The sequence below is a fragment of the Calliphora vicina genome, chromosome 4 (assembly GCF_958450345.1).
Source record: "Calliphora vicina chromosome 4, idCalVici1.1, whole genome shotgun sequence".
NCBI lineage: Eukaryota > Metazoa > Arthropoda > Insecta > Diptera > Calliphoridae > Calliphora > Calliphora vicina.
Window position 1 is genome coordinate 10292519 of NC_088783.1, and position 19492 is coordinate 10312010.

The window sequence follows — 19492 nt, forward strand, 5'->3', positions numbered from 1 at the left end:
TATTTTACTCGTATTTGTTTAAATTCTGGATATTTTCATTTCAATTCACATCAATTTGATTTGTTTTACTGTGTGTGTTTCTTCTGATTTGTTGATGTTGTTGTTGTATTGTGTTGTTTGTATTAAAATGTTATTTGTGCTGATTTTTTTTGTTGCTGGCCTGCTGTCGCTGTTGCTGTGGCTTGTATTGGCGATGAGGTTGTAAGTTGCTACAAAATTGTATGTTTGTTGCTGTTGTTGGGGTTTTAATGGATTTGTAATGAAACATTGAATTGCCCTTAAAACAAAATTATACAAAAAAAAAAAAAATTCACAAAAAAATATCGGGTGGCAACAAAGTGTTTTATAATTGGTTGTATTGTGTTTATTGTGTCAGTGGGTTTGTGTGTTTGTGTAGGAGGTGTTAAGAGCGCGTGCAACAAAAAAAGAGAATGTTAAAGAGGATCTGAAATTGACTGTGGTGTAGTTGTTTATGTATTGAATATGGTGTTTTTTTTAATTGTAGGTGATGGCAGTTATCCCCCTCTTGTGTTTATATATTTTGACCTTTAAATTTGGATTTTATTGTTGCTTTGGGGGGTGGGTGTTCCTTTTAATTTGGTATGTTTGTGTGATTATAGAATGTATTATTGAGTAGATTTTTAAAAGCCATGTAAATTTTAGATTTTAATTGAAACTAATTAATAAACTTAATTGAAGCAATTAAAATCAAAGTAAACAAACAAAGGAATGATTTTGTTTGCATACACTCAGCTATTGATTTAAGACTTCACAAATACTAGTACTCTGCCGTTAGTTGCTAGTTAGTTTTATTGTTGTATGGAAAATCTTAATTTCTATTATTAGTTCTATTATAGCATGTTGTGCTGTAAATTAAAGGAAATTGAAATATCAAACGGAAAAATGAAAAAGTAGAGCAATATAAACATATAATTTCCTGGTTAATTTTACAGACTAAAAGAGAAAGTTGAGTTATTGTTTTTTTTTTAAATCTAATTAGATTTCTTTATGGCAATAGTATGTATTAATGAAAAGTTTTTTTTTTGCAAAAATAAGGAAAAACTAGAAGTTCAATACTTTTAAGTACTACTGTAGCATAATGGATATACCAAGTATATTAAATATAAAGTTTATACAAATTTATAAAAATACAGGTCATTACTAAATAAGGACTATAATTTTCCGATTTTATAGGCATTTTTTAACATAGTGGTCCTTTGGATAGATAAGACAGGTCAACAGCAAAAAAGGCTTGAATAACCACTATATACATTTGATAAAAGTTTTCAATTCTATGGTAAGATTTTTTTTAAAAAAATTTCAAAGTAAAATTAAAAATTTTGTTAGACGTTTCTCCACATAATTATTGATAACTCAAAAACGGTTAGTCCAATATTATTAAAATAAACATAAAAAAATTTAAATTTACATAACCTTTAATCCGTTTTTGTTACAATAACAAAACACATGTAACATTTCCACTCAAAGTACACGCTTGTAAGCACTTAGAATTTTGTGAAAATGAGCGAATTCACTTAATTGTGAAAAAATTCGAAAATAATCCATCGATTTTTATGATCGATATCTCATTTTGTTTCCATTACATAAAGCTTTGCGATGAAGTAATAAATCTAAATTTTTTTGACGATTTCCATTTTTCATGATTTTTTTAAAATACAAAAATTTATATTTTCTTGTAAAATATATTTGTTGCTTCAATTTGTTACTGTAACTCCAAAACTACTGAGCCGATTGAAACAGAATTCAATCAATCGAAAGAAGAACACTAACTACTCAATTTTATGTATATCGAACTCAAAGCTAAAATATTGTAAAAATGAGCGAATTCACTTAAGTGTGCATAAATTCGAAAAGGATCAATCAATATTTATGATCCGTACCTCATTTTGTTCCTGTTTTATGTGGCTTTACGACAAAGTATTACACCAGATAAATTTTTGCAGTTTTCAATTTTTCATGATATTTTGAAAACAAAAAAATTGCTATTTTCCCTTAAGAAATTTATTTTTTGCTTCAATTTGTTATTATAACTCCAAAATTGCTGAGCCCATTTAAACGCAATATAGTTGCAAACATTTATGCATATCATGGGGAAAATGTTTTCAGAATTCAATCAATCGAAAGAAGCACTTTAACTACTCGATTTTATGTATATCTAACAAAAAGCTAAATTTTTATGAAAAATAAGCGAATTCACTTAATTGTAAATAAATTCGAAAATAATGAATTGATATTTATGGTCAGTATTCTGTTTTGTTCCTATTATATGTAGCTATGCGATAAAGTAATAAATCTGATCAATTTCTGCCGTTTTCAATTTTTCATGATTTTTTTAAAACAAAAAAAATTTGCTATTTTTCTATAAAAAATATATTTTTTGATTCAATTTGTTATTATAGCTCCGAAACTACTGAGCTGATTGAAACGCAATATATGTACATACAGTGGTGGCCACCAATTTAAGACAAATACTTGAATTTTTTTCATCAACTGAATTTTAAGTGCGATAGAGCCAAAATAAAAGGACCTCTAAGGGTATGAAATTTATTATTAATGTTTCTAGTTTCTGAAAAATGTTTGGAAAAATCGGTAAAACATATATGGACAAAGATATGTGGAAATACATTGGCCCACCTCAGCGAACATACGCTGTTAATAACATGATATGAGCGAAACTAATGGAACTAAAAATACGAAATTTGGTCAGAATATTTTATAATAATAAAAATATAATGATATAAATGTGGAAAATACGTTTATTTAAAAAAAAAAAATTTTGGTCAAGTTGTAGAAAAATTGTATGTGTTCGTGGTGAATATGTATGAATTGACACAGTCGAATAAAACACACTTGTGTGTTAAAACAGTCCTCATGCATACATATTTGTGGAAATATTTGAAAAAATAACTGACAATCACGTGGAATTTAGCAAACAATTTTTGTCTTAAATTCCTGGCCACCACTGTATATGTGAACATTTTTACATTGCATGGGGAAAATGTTTTTGAAATTCAAACCATCGAAATAAGAACATTAACTACTCAATTGTATGTATATCAAACAAAAAACTAAAACTTTGTGAAAATGTGCGAATTCACTTAATTGTGAATAAATTCGAAAAGAATAAATCGATTTTTATGGCCGATATCTCGTTTTGTTCCTATTATATGTGGCTTTGCGAAAATGTGCCGTTTTCGATTTTTCATGAGTTTTTTAAAATATAAAAAATTTGATATTTTCACGTAAAAAATGTATTTTTTGTCTCAATTTGTTATTATAGCTCCGAAATCACTGAGCCGATTTAAACGCAATATACAGTTGGACTTTTAATTTTTAATGTATTTTTTTCTGTTAATTTTTTCTGTATTTTTTTTAATAATCTGACTAACTGTTTTTGATTAATCATTAATTATGTGGAGAAACGTATAAAAAATTCACAATTTTACTTAAAATTTTGTTTAAAAAACCTTTCCATAGAATTTAAAATTTGGACCATATTTGTACTACTGGAACCACAATACAACAAAATTGTGTAGTGGTTTAAAAGGCCTATAAAATTTTTTCGATTTTATTGCCCTGTGTAATTATTCAGCAATAATCCTTTAACAGAAGTATTAACAAAATCGTATGTTATTTTAGTGAAGAAAAAAATGTAGCTTAAGCTACTCATGCTTTCATCATATTATGCCTATTTAATATAATGAGAAATACACTTCCTTTAAAGAGTATTCAACAAAAACGTGATCCCAACACTTTTCCAACACCAAAGACTAAAAATAAGTATCAGCCTTAAAGGAAAACCTCATGAAAAGCATATAAAATTGTAAATCAAATCCCTTTTCTTATTTTCACATTAATGTGTATTTTACTTTGATCTCTGAGGTTTTTTTCTAGTCCGTTTTCTTTTTTGGAGGCCAAACAAAAAACCAATCATTTCATTTCAAACAATTTGTTACGGGACTTAAATGTGCTTTATGGGGTCCTTAGAAATGCTTATCAATCATACGTCATGTTTGTATGGCGTTCAGACAAAATAACACATCAAATTATGTGAGTGACATGTTTGGATGTGATACACTCCTATTTACTTGTCAGGAACATGATACACAAAAAAAAAAAAAACTTTTGGCTTCAAAATGCTTAAATATAATTATATTTTAATGCATGAGTGTATTGTTGTATTTATTAGGCGTTTTTGCCTCAAACTCCCTACAGAAATTTACAAACTTTTTCAAACATTTCTATTAATTTTGAAAAATTTGCACCCAACAACTTATTAATCCTTTGACAAATTACCAAGAAAAAGTCGAATTTTAAACCTTGGAGGAAATTAAGGCAAAACAAGGCATTCAACAAAAATTAACACCAAAAAAAAATCAGTTAAACCAAATGATTTTTAATTAACATTGTATACTTAAATGTGTACAATATAAATAAATATATTTTTCTGAGTACAAAAATATGTAAAATGAAAAAAAAGGCAGCTAATCTAGAAAATACATGGAAAAACGACAAAATGTTATAAAACCACAAACTCCGCGCCTCACATAGTGGTTGGTCGGTGGGAGTGTGTAGGAGTATGGCAAATGTTGTGGCAAGGACTTGTTACAAACAGGCGGCAAATACAACACAAAAAACAATATTATGAAAATATATGTATATGTTTGTGTATAAATGTATGTATATGGAACACAAACACAAAAAACTTGATCCTTTTCACTCAACCAACGAACATAACCAAAAGTAACCTTTATCACATGCCCACTTCACCTCTTGCCTCGTCAGGCGCTTCAACGTCATCCTCATCATCAGCATCGCTACAAAAAACTAAACCCACCATTTTTTATATTATTTTTCCTTAGCCACTTTTATTGGAGCAGGGATTTTTGTGGGGCTGCTATGTGTCGTGTTCAAAAGTACCCGGTAAAACAACATAAAAACCGCGTTCAATTTTTACAAAATAAATGTGGGAAAAATCATAAGAATGTATTAGTGCTTCTAACTCTTTGAATTTATATGTTTTTTTTTAGGGGAAATAAAAGTAAAAAATGCATTTTAATCCTAGGTCAAAGTAAAAATATACATTTTCACTGCACTAGAGATTTTCATAACGAATGGTGTCAGAATAAAAAAAAACCCAAAAAGTGGTATCGATGATTAGTGTTACTTTTGATTATACAAAAGCTATGTTGTATAAAGGAATATTTTAAAATTTAGCTTAGAGTTTAATAAAAAGTATTGTATGAAAATTTATAAAGAATTCTAGTTATTAAAACTAATTCTTTTGTTAAACCCTACAGCTAAATGTATCTAAAAAATTATGTACTCGAGTATATGATTGATTTATAGAATGGAAAGAATCATTTAACGTTTTACAAATTAAATGTAAAGGTTGGAGTTAAATAGAGAAAACACAGTTTTTTGGATAAAATTTTGTGAGATGATTTAATCGTTGTAGTCAAATCTCTTTCCGGCGAGCCATTTTGTCAGGTTTTGTAACATGAAATAGTAACTCGGGAAAATATGGAGGATGAGGGAGAAATTCGTAGCCTAATTCGTGAAGTTTTGCCAAGGAAACTGCATATGTGTGCACTGGGGTGGTTCTTGACAAAAAAACGTTTGATTTTTCCCAGTCTCACTCCCCAGTTTGGTGATTTTTTGTAAAAAAATTATCCTGAAACAAGTAAGAGAGTTATATTCGGTTGTGCCGAATCTTATATACCCTTCAAATTATACTTAAAAATATTTTTTTTTTTAAATATTTTTATTTAAACAAAATCAAATTTTTTTTTTAATGTTTAAAATTTTTTTTTTTCAAATTGTTTATCCAATTGTTTTTGTTTTAAATTTCTTTAATTAATTTTTTTGGAAAATGAATTTATGACAAAAAAAATTTTTTTGATGAAAAAAAAATCGGGTTAAAAAATATTTTTTCCGATTTTGACCCATTGTATGTCCAACTTACTATGGTCTTATATACGTCGTTGCAAAGGTCTTTGAAATATCTATCATTAGATATCCATATTGTCTATATTAATGACTTAGTAATCCAGATATAGGTCAAAAATCGAGGTTGTCCTAGTTTTTTCCTTATATCTCAGCCATTTGTGGACCGATTTTCTCGATTTTAAATAGCGACCGAGCCGGAATTTCGGAGATATTGATGTATGAATCGTGTATGTAAGTTATTTGGGGGCTTCGGAAAGTTGATTTCAACACACAGACGGACAGACGGACATGGCTATATCGATTCCGCTATCTATAACGATCCAGAATATATATACTTTATGGGGTCGCAAATGAAAAATGTGGAAATTACAACGGAATGACAAACTTATATATACCCTGCTGCTGAAGGGAAAAAAATTTAATTTTTTTTTGTAAAAATGTTGTACCAAAAAATTGCTTTTGCAATTTAATTTCAAAGAATAGAAATGTTTACGGACTTGTCATTCTTATGAGATACAAAAAACAAAATTGGTTAGAAAATGTTAAAGTTATTAAAAATTCCCCAGGCCATTAACGTGTCTCAGACAACTAGAACATGAAATGTAGAAACAAAATTAACATATTTTGAGAAATATTAAAATAAGAGCTCATTTTATTTAAAATATATCCACATTTACTTGTAAATGAGTTTCTGTCTTTGTAGGATACCGGTAACCTATTCGCAGGTATGACCCAAAAAATTTAATTTTTTAACGGCAATTTCAAAACACCATTTTCAAATTTTTAAAAACTTTGTTAAACAAATTTCAGAATTTTGTGGTCTATTATTTGAGTATATAATAGGGAATAAAAATATGAACAAATTATGAAAATATCTCCTATAGGTTTTCCGTAACTGCGATTTAATTTTAGCAATTTTCGAGAAAAATAAATTATTTGGCCATATTTTGGCTAATAAACTTTCATGTTATGAAAATTAGACATTTAGTTATAAAAATATGAACAAGAACATAAATACATTTTTTCAAACATATCCCTAAATTTCAATTAACCTATTTCTAGTTGTGATGAAAAACGGATTTCTATAAACAAAATTTTAAAATCTATATGTGTGAAAAACCACACATGAGGGTAAACAAAGTTCAATAAGAAAAAATGTTAAATAATAAGCTATTGAGTAAGTAATAAAGTGCCAGAATTTAGCATTTTAACTCATTACTTGAAAGCAATGAAAGTTTTAGTTATCGGAATTATTGAAGACATTGTTTCTTTGCAAGTATATGAAAAAGTAATAATTTGTATCACAGTGTAATTATTTTTAAAAATATATTAAAATTTTCAGATACAAAAAATTGGAAATTATATAACATTGTGTGTGATTTTTTGAGTAATGGAAATATAACCATATACGGACACCACTACGTGATAAAAGACCAGTCTTGCCAAAAGTCATGTACTTTCTTTCCGATTTTTTACCTTTTTCCTCCTGTTCAGTTCCATAGTCAAGGAAACAATCAACTACAAAAATGTACCTAAGATCTCAATAAACAACTATCTGGAACATATGAATTTCCTAGGAATGACACTTAACGACGTTTAGGTAGGTCAATATAATAGTAAGAAAAAATTAAAGAAATTAAAAGTTTTAGGCCATAAACTATTAAATTATTATAAACAAAGCAGACAGCTTTAAAAAATTGATTACGAATTTTTTTTAAAGTTTTTTGCGATTTTGATCTTGAAGATGAAATTTTTTTGATTTTACATGTTCACAATTTTTGTTCTTTATGAGAAGTGCTACAACTTTGCCTTAGAGAGTAAACCAAAATTCCGAACTGTTTGCAAGATATGAGCCTGAGAAAATTATCACTTTTTTGCAAAAATTACACCTAGGCCCCAGATCTTTGGGGGCACATAAAAAAGTGCATGGACTTTGGGCAAAACTGGGAGACACGGGTTTTTTTGTTTTGGTCTTTTATCACGTAATTTTTTTTCGTGTTGCACTGTGTAATTTATAATCTCGAAAAAGATTTTGAAAGTCTAAATAATCCAAAGCGCTGATAATAACGATGATGTCGAATATTTTTCTCAGGAAATAGTAAACGGATACTAACAAACTTCATGTTTATTTTAGTCAAAAGTAAGTCTTATACATATAACGAAATTTTTAGCACAAGACTATTTCCCTTAAATTTCTAACTAAAACCTGCAAATCTGTCTAATGCGGGAACAGTATAGCACATTTTCGAACTCAATTTAAGTCAATTTTCCTTGTCATAAATATAAACGTGTATGTCTGTTAAAATAAAAAAAAAATTCAAATATAAATTAAAAAAAATGAGGAAATATAGTGCAATATTTTATTTTCAAATAATGGTGTGTTTTCCTTAGCACACAAATTGGCTTTCCAGCTGGGTCATAATAATCTGCAGGATAACAACATATTTAATACTTTCATGTATGTATGTATGTGTGTATGTAACACATACATGCAAATATACCAAAAATATAAAACCGTAAAATAACAATCAGGTGAGTTTGGTTTGTGGGAATGCATGAAAATTCCATGAGGTCCCGACCGGTTGGTAATGGCAACGATTTGCAAGGTATTTATTTTCTAAAACAGAAAAACCAAAAACAATAATAAACAAATAACAAAAAAAATTTATGGCAAAAAATCCCCAAATAATAATACACAAAACAATCATATAAAAGAGAAACCAGAAATACAAAAGGTTGAAATATAAACAGTCATACATCTATGAACATAAATGTTTTTAAGACTTTGGGTGTGAGAGCTATAAACTCACGGGTATCATAACTTTGTATTGTACTATAGATTCATGCATCCTTTTCTTTACGAATTTGCCAATATTTCCATTTTGTTTTTTTTTGTTCATCTTAGTGCCTGATGAGAATTTACAATAATGGCGACAAAGACATTTATGTTTGAAAAAGAAAATACTTACTCATACATATACTATGTATGTATATATGTATTTAAAGAAAAATTGAAAACGAAGACATAAAGTGTTAAACAAACAATACAAAAGAAAAGAAAAATTTAATATTATGATGATGTGGAATTGATGGTGATGGCGGTTGTGTTGGAGTTTTGAATTATCCAGCAGTTCTGGCTAAGTTTTCTGAACTACTGAATCTAGCTATCATTGGGTTTATACTAGTTATTTAACTAGTTATTTTACAATAGGCACGTCCTAGGGGGAATTAATTGAGGCTATCAGTGCAAAAGTGGTGTAACCCCAAACTATTTTTTTAGTGGTATATTCAACTTACATGACTTTTGCCACATTACTTTGTCTGCTTTTGAATACCAAATGGTAGCTTAGGACTGTATGTAACAACAGAACAGCAACCAAAAAGAAAATAAAAATTGTGGGTTACACCACTTTTGCGCTGAATTGATCCTATATAAATTCAAATACTAAACTCCGCTTTAGAAAGAACACTTAGTGACATTTGACTCTCCATTAGATTTCCTCGGGTAGTTAAAAGACCCTAGCTTACTTAGAAACTTTAAAGTGACGATCGACTTCACGCTAGTTTATCCGGGATATACAAAGAGCATTAATATATGTGCGAAATGAACCAAAATTATTTAAATTGTGGTCAGTAAAGGGATATTTTAACTTCTTTAGTACTGTAGTTAAAAGTGACTGCATTATAGATTACTTAGATACTGTAAAGTGGCGATTGACTTCACGATACATTACCCTGGATATGCAAAGTAAACAATTGAATTATCTTTGCATTACAAAGCGCATATATGTGTCAAGTGAACCAAACATATTTAAATTGGCTTGTGTCAAGTATTTACATATTATTGAAAATTACTGAAAGGGATATAACTATAAACTTCTTTAGTAAAGTAGTTTAAAGTTACTGCATTCTTGATTATTTAGATACTGCAAAGTGGCGCCTATTGACTTCACGGTAGATTACCTGGGATGTCTTAAGTTATCATCTGTCTTCTCTCTGTACTACAAAAAGCGCTTTCGTTTCAAATTACCCAAAAATGTAAATATTAGAGTCAGCCAGTGAAAATTACCGCCTGAAAAGGATACATTAACATTTTTAGTGGTCAATTCAGAACTGCTGGGTAATGGAACATTGTACGAGTTGCATGTTTATACAGTATTGGCCTAAATAATTTGTACACAAATAAAGTAGAATAGGCAAATTGTCGGCCAATATGTTATAATGCCTTCTTGATTTATTTGGGATTCTCAGAATTTGGTTAATAGCTAATATTTACCTTTAGTCTTTACTAAATCATTAAAAAGATGGCTGAAGGTGAAAGTACTTTTTATTAAAGTGAAAAAGTTAAATTTTTATGAAATGGTGTTTTAGGAGAAAATTTAAATATCGTTTGTTTAGTGTGGAAACGAGCTAAGTCCCCTTTTTATGTAAATTGAGATATTAATATAAAATGTTAGAATAACCATTTCAACATTTTAACAATTTATGGTCACTATAATTGTTTGTATGATTTTGGTAACCATAATGTGTTTAAGTTAATTATAGTAAATCAATATATGTTTATGGCCATCATGTTCATGATAAGTCATCATATCATAATCCTAGAACAACACAATATGGTGAAGTACTACAAACATATACTTAATTACTATAGTAATTAAGTATATGTTTGTAGTACTTCACAATCATAAATATATGGTTTATATAATCACGTAACTTAAAAATATGTATATATTATGGTTACCGCAATTATATACATAATTACAGTGACCATAACATAGTTAAACAATTAAGTGTTGTATATTCGGCACTTTCACCAAATTATTCATTAAAATAAAAATTAGAAATATTTTTTTAAAAATTTTGTTTTGATTTATTAGCGAAAAATTAAAAATTAAATTTTTTTAAGAAAATTTTTTTTTAAATTTATTAGTGACAAAATTGCATAAAAAAAATTTTTTTGGGTGAAAAAAAAAATTCAGGTTAAAAAAAATGTTCTCAATTTTGACCCATTATAGGTCCGACTTACTTTACGCCATTGCAAATTTGTATATGTCATTTTTGGAATCATGTCTTTTTTTCAGCTGGAAATTTTTGCATTATGTAAAGGAATAATCAAAGAACTTATTTTGAAAATATGACAGATATAGAAATTGATTTTTTTTTTTATTTTCCAACAAAGTTGAGAAATATTTCAAAAGTGGATAGTTGGTAAATATCGATTTACCTCGACAAATAGAAAGCAAACAGTATAATTTTGTTATCATTTTCTTAATGAATAGAATCAGAAATAATGACGATCCGTTACATAGTTTTCGATATATTTTATCTGAAAGCAAACCAAATTACTTAAAAATGGTTTGTTTTTTGAAAAATAAAAATCATTCAACATTGAAGGGCTATATCTTCTGAACCAAAATCTTATTGTAATAAGACAATTTATTGTAAGTTAGGTTTATTCAATATTTTTAGGGCACATGCAATTTTTGATTTTTACAACCTCACTTGTTCTACGAACATAGCTATATCTACTACTCTATCTATAACGATCCAGAATATGTACAGTTGTGGGGTCGCAAATACTACCCAGCAGTTTGAAAAGTGCCAATTGGAAACCTTGCACTAGCTATATTACTACTTCTACAACTAACTAGTTCGATGTGGCTGCTAAAGTGGTAGTTAAATGGTTATCATTTGCACTACATTTCACCAGCATATTCAGTAATAAACAATAGTCAGATATTTGTCTTTAGTTTTTGAAAATAAATTCAAGAAAAATAAAATCTTCTAAAACATACCACTTCGATGGCCACATGTAATGCTGAATGTGGCCGTTTGTGTTTTCATTCTCAGTGATGATGTAGAAAATGCAAAAAAAGAGAGTAGACTCACATGTTATTCTTAATAACAATTAGAGAGCAGTACAAATAAGAGCTCTGTGGTTTAGTGGTTAGAGCATTTGACTAGAAAACGAGAGGTTATGTGTTCAACCCCGCTCTCAGAAAATTTTATTTTTTCTTTTTTCTCAAATGCTGGAGTATTTTCACTATTGAATTTAATAGTGAAGTGTTATGCAGAGTGTGCCAATCGGCCAGTCAATAACGTTGTGAGTGGGTTGAAAATTCACTAGTAGTAGTTCTTAGTGGCCAACGAATTCGACGTATCGGAACTAGTACAATGAACTGCAGGGTATTTACTCATGTTATGAAAGCTATGATAATATTGGTAAACATGTGCAACTATATTTTTTCTCTGTGTGCACAGGGCCTCTCTTGAGAGTTGTGTGGATTCCGTCATCCAAACTAAAACTTGAATATTCATATGCTATATCTGTGTATTTCAAAGTTAAGTCAATCGGATCTGCCGATTAGAATTGTGCAATGTGTCTACGTATTTAGGAATTTTGTGTTTAAAATTGTGTTTAATCTATCAAATATTTGTAAATATTTAGGAGTTTTTGTGAAACTATGAAAATATTTGTTTAAAAAGCTTTTTAACATTGCCATGATTTACACCAATACTGTTGTAGCCTTTAGCAATATTCTTAAATTATTACCACGATGTAAAGCAATTTTTTTTTATTTTTATTCAACTACCAGACATTTGTTTGTTCTTATATTATTATTTTCTCTACTACTTCTTTTAAATTTAAATTTTTTCATATTTTCTAAAGCACACAATTGTCTATAGTCAGCAGGTTTTAAATATTTTGCTCTCCCCTCTTAACAAATCCTTGGCACCAGCACACACATACACTATTTTTCAGGTCTCACACGCCTTGCTGCTAAAATATTAATATTTTATATTCCATTTGAGTTTTTTGCTTTTCCTAGTTTTTATTTGAATTGTATTTGAACAACTGAAAAACAAGACGGGTGAACAAAAAAACAAAAAGAAATAATAAAAAAAATAAAATCATTTATAGAAATGGAGCAAATTCGTGGTTGATGGTAGCAATGAAAATCAATATAAACGTTAACAGCCATAAATCTAATTTTCGTTTGTTGTCGCTGCTTACTTTTTTTTCCCAGAGATTTCAATAAAAAAATAAGGAAACAAATATATATATATATGCCTGGATTGGAGTGTTAAATTTGATTCTACAGTTACAAAATGCTGAAAAAAATTCAAATAAATGGTAAAAACGTTTATGTGAGTAATAATAGAAAAAAAAATAAATATTGTATAAGAAAAAAGAAGCTTACAAATACCAAACGAATGAATGTTGTAGGAATAGAACTAGAAATAAACCAACAATTGAAAATATGTATAAAAAAAAAAATAAAAAATTCAAATCATAAGTTTTCACATTTATGGTTTTGTAGCAGCGGAGTAACGTTTAGCCATGATTTTTTTTTATACATTTTTTTCTAGTTAGTAGTCGATGGAGGTTGTGTTGTGTGTGTTTTATAACGATTTGGTATTTTAAACTTTTTTTTTCAAAAGATTTTCAAGGATTTGTTTGTTTGTTTTCTTCTTGGTTTTATTTATTGGTGTCGCGTTCAGCAGAAATAATCGAAATATTATATTGTGCTTCATTCAGCAGGCTGGCTGTAATTAGTAGTGGTGGTGCTACTAGTTTTGTAATACCATGTTTAAGGACTGGCCTCAAAGAAGCTGGTGTATGCTACAAAATTTATTAGATTTGATTTACATTTTTAAGTTTTAATGAAAATACTTTGGATGGTCTCGGAAAATCAGGCAATATTTTTTAACAAGGTCTTCAGTTTAGCTCCATACAAAACAGATCAATTTAAATTACTGCAGGTTCACACAAGACAAATTGACTTGAGAAAGTCTCGAGTGTGTAGATGAGAGATAAAAGGAGATTGGAAAGATTTTCCTCTTTTTCTTCCTCTCTCTTCTATAAATTCAAGACTTGCTCAAGTAAACTTGACAAGTGTGAACCAGCACTTATGGATGCTGATCCATTCATTACTTTGTTTAAGTGATCTCTCACCTTACACCATTTTTAAGGTTTGTATACGTATTGGAAACTGTGAGTGAGTCTTAAATACTTATGTGTGTATTTTATTGTTCTCTAGCAAATTTTACTTACATTTGTAACAGCAAAAAACAAAATCAAGAAAAAAAAAATAGAAAACTTTATACATGAGCCTTATAAAAGTTAAGAATATTTCTAACTTAGCTACATATTTCTTCAAAGTTTTGTTGCCGTTTCTATTTAATACAAAAAAATCCTTTAAAGTGTTGAATTGTGAATTATATTTCACAGCCAATAAATCTTAATTTTATAATACCTTTTGCTAAACTTTATGGAATATTTTCTTAAATACACATGTATTTCTTTGTAATATGTTTATTGTAACGTGTTTATTTATTATATAAATCATATTTTTTTTTTGTTATTTTCTGTGCAAATTATCTTCAATAACTTACCGATAGATCACCGCCATAAAAGGGATGTATCACAAATGTTTCATTTCCTATGTGTATGACCCCACTAACACCGTTGCACGTATGAAATGCCGCACTAGCACCTGGATAATCTTTAACAGTGCCATGATAATAACAATGTTCAATATCCTGAAATTGTAAAACATAAATATTTGTCATATAACATTATTAATATTGATTTATGAGAGTTGTTATTGTTCAATTCTAAAATTTATAGTTAATAAAATGAGGGTTCCGTTTTTATTTTTTATTTAACATAAAAAGCCATAAATAAACACGAAATTGTATTTCCGGTTTTGGTTTAGAAAATGTTTTTTTTGTTGTTTGGTGTAAATTATGTTTTTTATCTGTGCTAAAGTTATACATTTAAAATTTTGTGGGAATTGGCTTTAATTTTGCTTTTTTTCTTAACGTCTTTCACAATAAAATTATTTAACTGTAGTTAAAAGTAACTATTTCAATTCCTTCCCTTTACATATTATGCTCGAGGAATGATAAATGTATTTAATAATATTGGGTGTATAGCTTAAACATGTGGGATTCACAATAAAGGGCGTATCTGTTGAAAGTGGGTTTTTTATACCCTATACCACCATAGTGGGTATAATGCATTTGAGCAGATGTTTGTCAAAAATATTGGTCTAACACCCATCTTAAAGTATACCGATCGACTTAGGATCACTCTCTGAGTCGATTAAACGATGTCCGTCCGTCCGTCTGGCTGGCTGGCTGTCTATGTAAACCTTGTGCGCAGAGTACAGGTCGCAATTTTGAAGATATTTCGATAAAATTTGGTACGTATAATTTTTTCGGCCCAAGGACGAAGCCTATTGAAATTGGCTGAAATCGGTCCATTATTTCACCTAGCCCCCATACAAATGTCCTCTCGAAATTGGACTTTATCGGTCATAAATGTTTAATTTATATATGTATCTACACAAATTTCGCTCCAAATAAGTTGTATATATTCAAAATTCATGTCACCAAATTTTGTTACGATTGGTCCATAATTAGTCATAGCTCCCATATAGACCCGTTTCCGAAAATCACTTTAACGTGCTTAAATCACTTAAAAATGTTGGTATATACACAAAATTCAACATAAATAACTTTCATATAGACATAAATCACACGACCTAATTTTATGGTGATCGGTCCATAATTGGTTATAGCTCCCATATAAGGACCACTTCCGAAAATCACTCACGAATATAAATTATTGATATTTTAATAGAAAAATATGTTTACTCATTTACTTGGAGTAGGGTATTATATGGTCGGGCTTATACTTTCTTACTTGTTTTTAATTACTTACATGTATTTTGAAGGGTACCTATCTGTCATTTATTCTCACTTAGTTATTGAACATTACTGAGAGGGAAAAAACCTAAGTCTGTTGTCAAAAACCTAAGTCGTGAGAATGTATTAGTACATAGTTTTGAGGTTGTATTGGTGCCTTTTTAATTTTCATCAGACACACAGAGTTGTATAAAAATGTTTAAATTTAAATTTATTTAAATTTTTTTCTAATACCAAAAATTGAAACCTATGAATTGTACCCTATGATTATAGTGTTAACAACAAATGTCAAATGTTGTGCCAACAATGCATCATCATGCGGGAAGTTTTGCTTTACTTCTTTAATTTGAAGAAAAGTGAAGCTGAAGCACACCGATTACTCACCAAAGCTGATGGTGAAAGTATTCCATCGGTTTCAATGTACGAGAGATGGCTTGTTCGATTCAGAAGTGGTGATTTTGAAACGGAAGACAAATATCGCCCAGGCCAGACAAAAAAGTTTTTAGACCAAGAATTAGTCCATGAAAATTTTTGTCAAACTCAACGAGAGCTTGCAAAATCATTGGGAATTACTCGTAAAGCAATTTAAACCGTTTGAGAACAGCACTATTCATCTAAAAGCAGAGAAATTGGGTACCATACGAATTGAAGCCGAGAGACAATTTGCATGTCCGAAATGATGTTTGAAAACTATAAAAGGAAATCAGTTTTGCACCAAATGATTACTTGCGATGACAAATGGATGAACTACGATAACCCGAAGCGTAAGAGATCGTATGTGAAGCTCGGCAAACTAGCCGAACCCATACCAAAGCCAAATATCCATGGCGCTAAGGTAATGCTCTGTATTTGGTGGGTGCAAAAGGGTTCTATCTATTATGACCTGCTGAAATCTGGCCAGACCACTTCAGGGAAACTATACCGAACACAACTGTTTCGTTTGAAGTTAGCATTGGCCGAGAAATGTCCAGAATAAGGGGCCAGACATGAGACTGTAATATTCCATCATTAAAACACTTGGCCACATGTTGCAATACCTGTTAAAAACTGTTTAGAATGAAGTGGTTGGGAAGTTTTTCATCACCCGCCAGACCTTGCCCCATCCCACTGCTATTTGTTTCGATCGGTGCAGAACGCTCTATTAGGGATTCGCTTCACTTTGGAACAGAGTAACCGATATTGGCTTGATTCGTTCTTGACCTCAAAAGATGAGCAGCTTTTTTGGCTCGGAATCCATATGTTGCCAGAAAGATGGGAAAAGTTCGTAGCTAATAATCTCCAATACTTTGAATAGATTTATATTGTACAAATGTTTCAAAATAAAATCTTAAAACTTAAAAAAAAATCCCGCATTTTTATGTCATACACTCAATAATTTAGTTGTTATTCAACTTTATTGAGTCCTTATCTAAACCATTCTGACGTCTATATCGGTTATAGCCATCAGTTGGTGCAAAAATAAAGTAGGTTGTCTCGACCTTCTCCTCCTCCTAACTCTGACAACTTCTATAGAAGTCACGATATGTTTGTTAAAGCAAACGACACTACAATTATAATCACGCCACACTTGTCGTCATAAAAGTAGTTTCTGTGGTCCATGTCGTTGACTCATAGTTATATAGTTTCGTCAGAGTCATCAGCGCTACTCCCACAAATTCATCAATTTCGGTTTATAAGAGCAAATGACCTCCTTTGGCAGAGTATCTGCATTGAGACTTGTACATCATGGTGGTCCGCTGTTTAGAAGATTACAAGTGTGGAATATATCGTCATCTCGTTGGGGGATGTCGCATGGAGATGAGAGATGTTGGATGTCGTATAGAGATCCCTAATAGATTTTAGGGTTGCTGGGGGGAAAATTCTCGCACTCATAATAAGTTGCGAATACTTATTAGCGTTTGAGTAAAAACACATTCAAGAACAATCATTATAATTTTCTATACATTTTATTCGAATCGAATAAGAGATCGTGTTTACCGCAGTCAAACACGATTCTCTTATTCTTAGTCCCCAGAGTATCAGTACTTATATCGTACTTATATCGTTATATCACAGCGAGTGCTGCGAACAATGTCCCCAATGAACAAAGTCCCCAAATCGCAAATGAATTAAAACTCCAAAATTTAGGTCTTAGTTCATTATGAATTAAAACCCAAAAGTTCTGAATTAAATAAATCCCCAACAAAAGGAACTAAACCCCAAACCAAAATGGAAAAAAACTGGCTTCGCATACTAAAAACTATTTGCATTGCTTTTCTTTATAAAATTTTGGGGCCTTAATTCCTTTGCGGTTTGGGGACTTTGTTCGTAGTGCACGCAGAGTGGAGTCTTCTAAACTGCTGCTCATATTGGAAGATTTTTTTAAGAAGTTATTTGTTTTTCAGAACGATCCTACTATATCTCTTTGTGTATTTTACAGGACCTTTTGTTTCTCTGACATTTATGCATCGACTTCTGAAGGCCACAATTTAGAAACTGAACACATTATCTTTATTTTTAAACTTAATTCACATGTGACTAAAGATTGTGTTATTTTTTTATTTTAGTTTAGACATAAACGAAAATATCTGTCTGTCCGCCCATTAAATGTCTATTGGCTTAATGCCACATGAAGAGGGCTTTGACACATACAGACACACAGACAGATAAACCAAAATTTATCAATTTATATTTTTACTTAAAAAAAAATTCTACACACACAGACAGTTTCAAACAATCCTAGATCTGTATGTGTATTTTTACGTGCAGTTAAAGAAATGTCAGTGTTAATCGTGCAATTTGTTATAGAAAAAGTAAAAAGTTTGTTAATCATGTGAAAATAAAATTAAAATGAAAAAACCAATGGCAGACAGTGATACAAAAAAAAATATACACAAATTTGCAAAAGAAACAAAAAATATAGCCCTCAAAAACATTTCAAAATTGTTAAAATTTATGCACACAGACATAATCTGGCACATTTGTGTAATATTAAAAACACATTTTAGTAAACATATGTATACCTATGGAAAAAAATGTCTGTATTTAAATTGTATATTTGTTTAAATTTCCCTTGCCCCTTTTGAACAGTTGCAAATTGGAAAAATATAAAAAAAAGTCTTGAACTCTGTGTTAATTTTAATGTAATAATGTGAACACGTACAGTTTAGAGAACAATTTTGTAAATCTTTCCCCTTGTTTTTTTTTTTTTTTGTTGGTTCGATTCCCTGCTAAATTTTATAACAATTTTGCAATTTACTCTTGTGAAAAGTTTTTGGCTTGAAGTCAAAATAGAAAAAAAAATAAAAATAGAAAAAAATTCACAAACAAAAAGACGTTATTCATAGATGTAAAAGTGTCTCGTCTTAAACTAATAAATAAAAAGAAAAAAAAATATAAATAAAAAAGTTAAATAAAATTCAACAGACGTGCTAACATTTTAAACACAATTCGTTTATTACTTGTATTTGAAAGTCATTTTTTTTATTCGGAAAACATAAATAAATAAATAAAAATTTGATCTAAGACGTGATTTACTTTAATAATTCTATTTTATTATTGTTTATTGTTCTTGTTGCTGTTGTTGTTACTTCTTTTATTTTGAGCCATGTACATGACATAATTTTTAAAATGAAATGAAATACAACAGTTGAACTTTGCTTTAGATTTTTTTATATTTTTTTGTAATTAATTCAGGTTACTTATACGTATGTGGTCCCTCTTGTTCCCATTTCATTCAATTATACTTATTACACTTTAAGAGCAGCTTACTCGGGGGAAAACTGTCACTGGCATGGCATTAAAAAGTTAAAAATTAAAAGTTATT

At 29.6% G+C, this 19492-nt stretch overlaps 1 protein-coding gene across 4 annotated transcripts in view; it reads right to left on the reverse strand.

Annotated features, from left to right (window-relative positions):
* The window catches only part of mmd (mind-meld), a 453937-nt gene that overhangs the window by 128639 nt on the left and 305806 nt on the right, over positions 1-19492 (reverse strand). For all 4 annotated transcript variants that reach the window (XM_065508492.1, XM_065508493.1, XM_065508490.1 and 1 more), the window contains exon 7: positions 14371-14517. In XM_065508492.1, coding sequence (XP_065364564.1) covers positions 14371-14517 — 147 coding nt within the window. The remainder of the gene's footprint in view (positions 1-14370; positions 14518-19492) is intronic.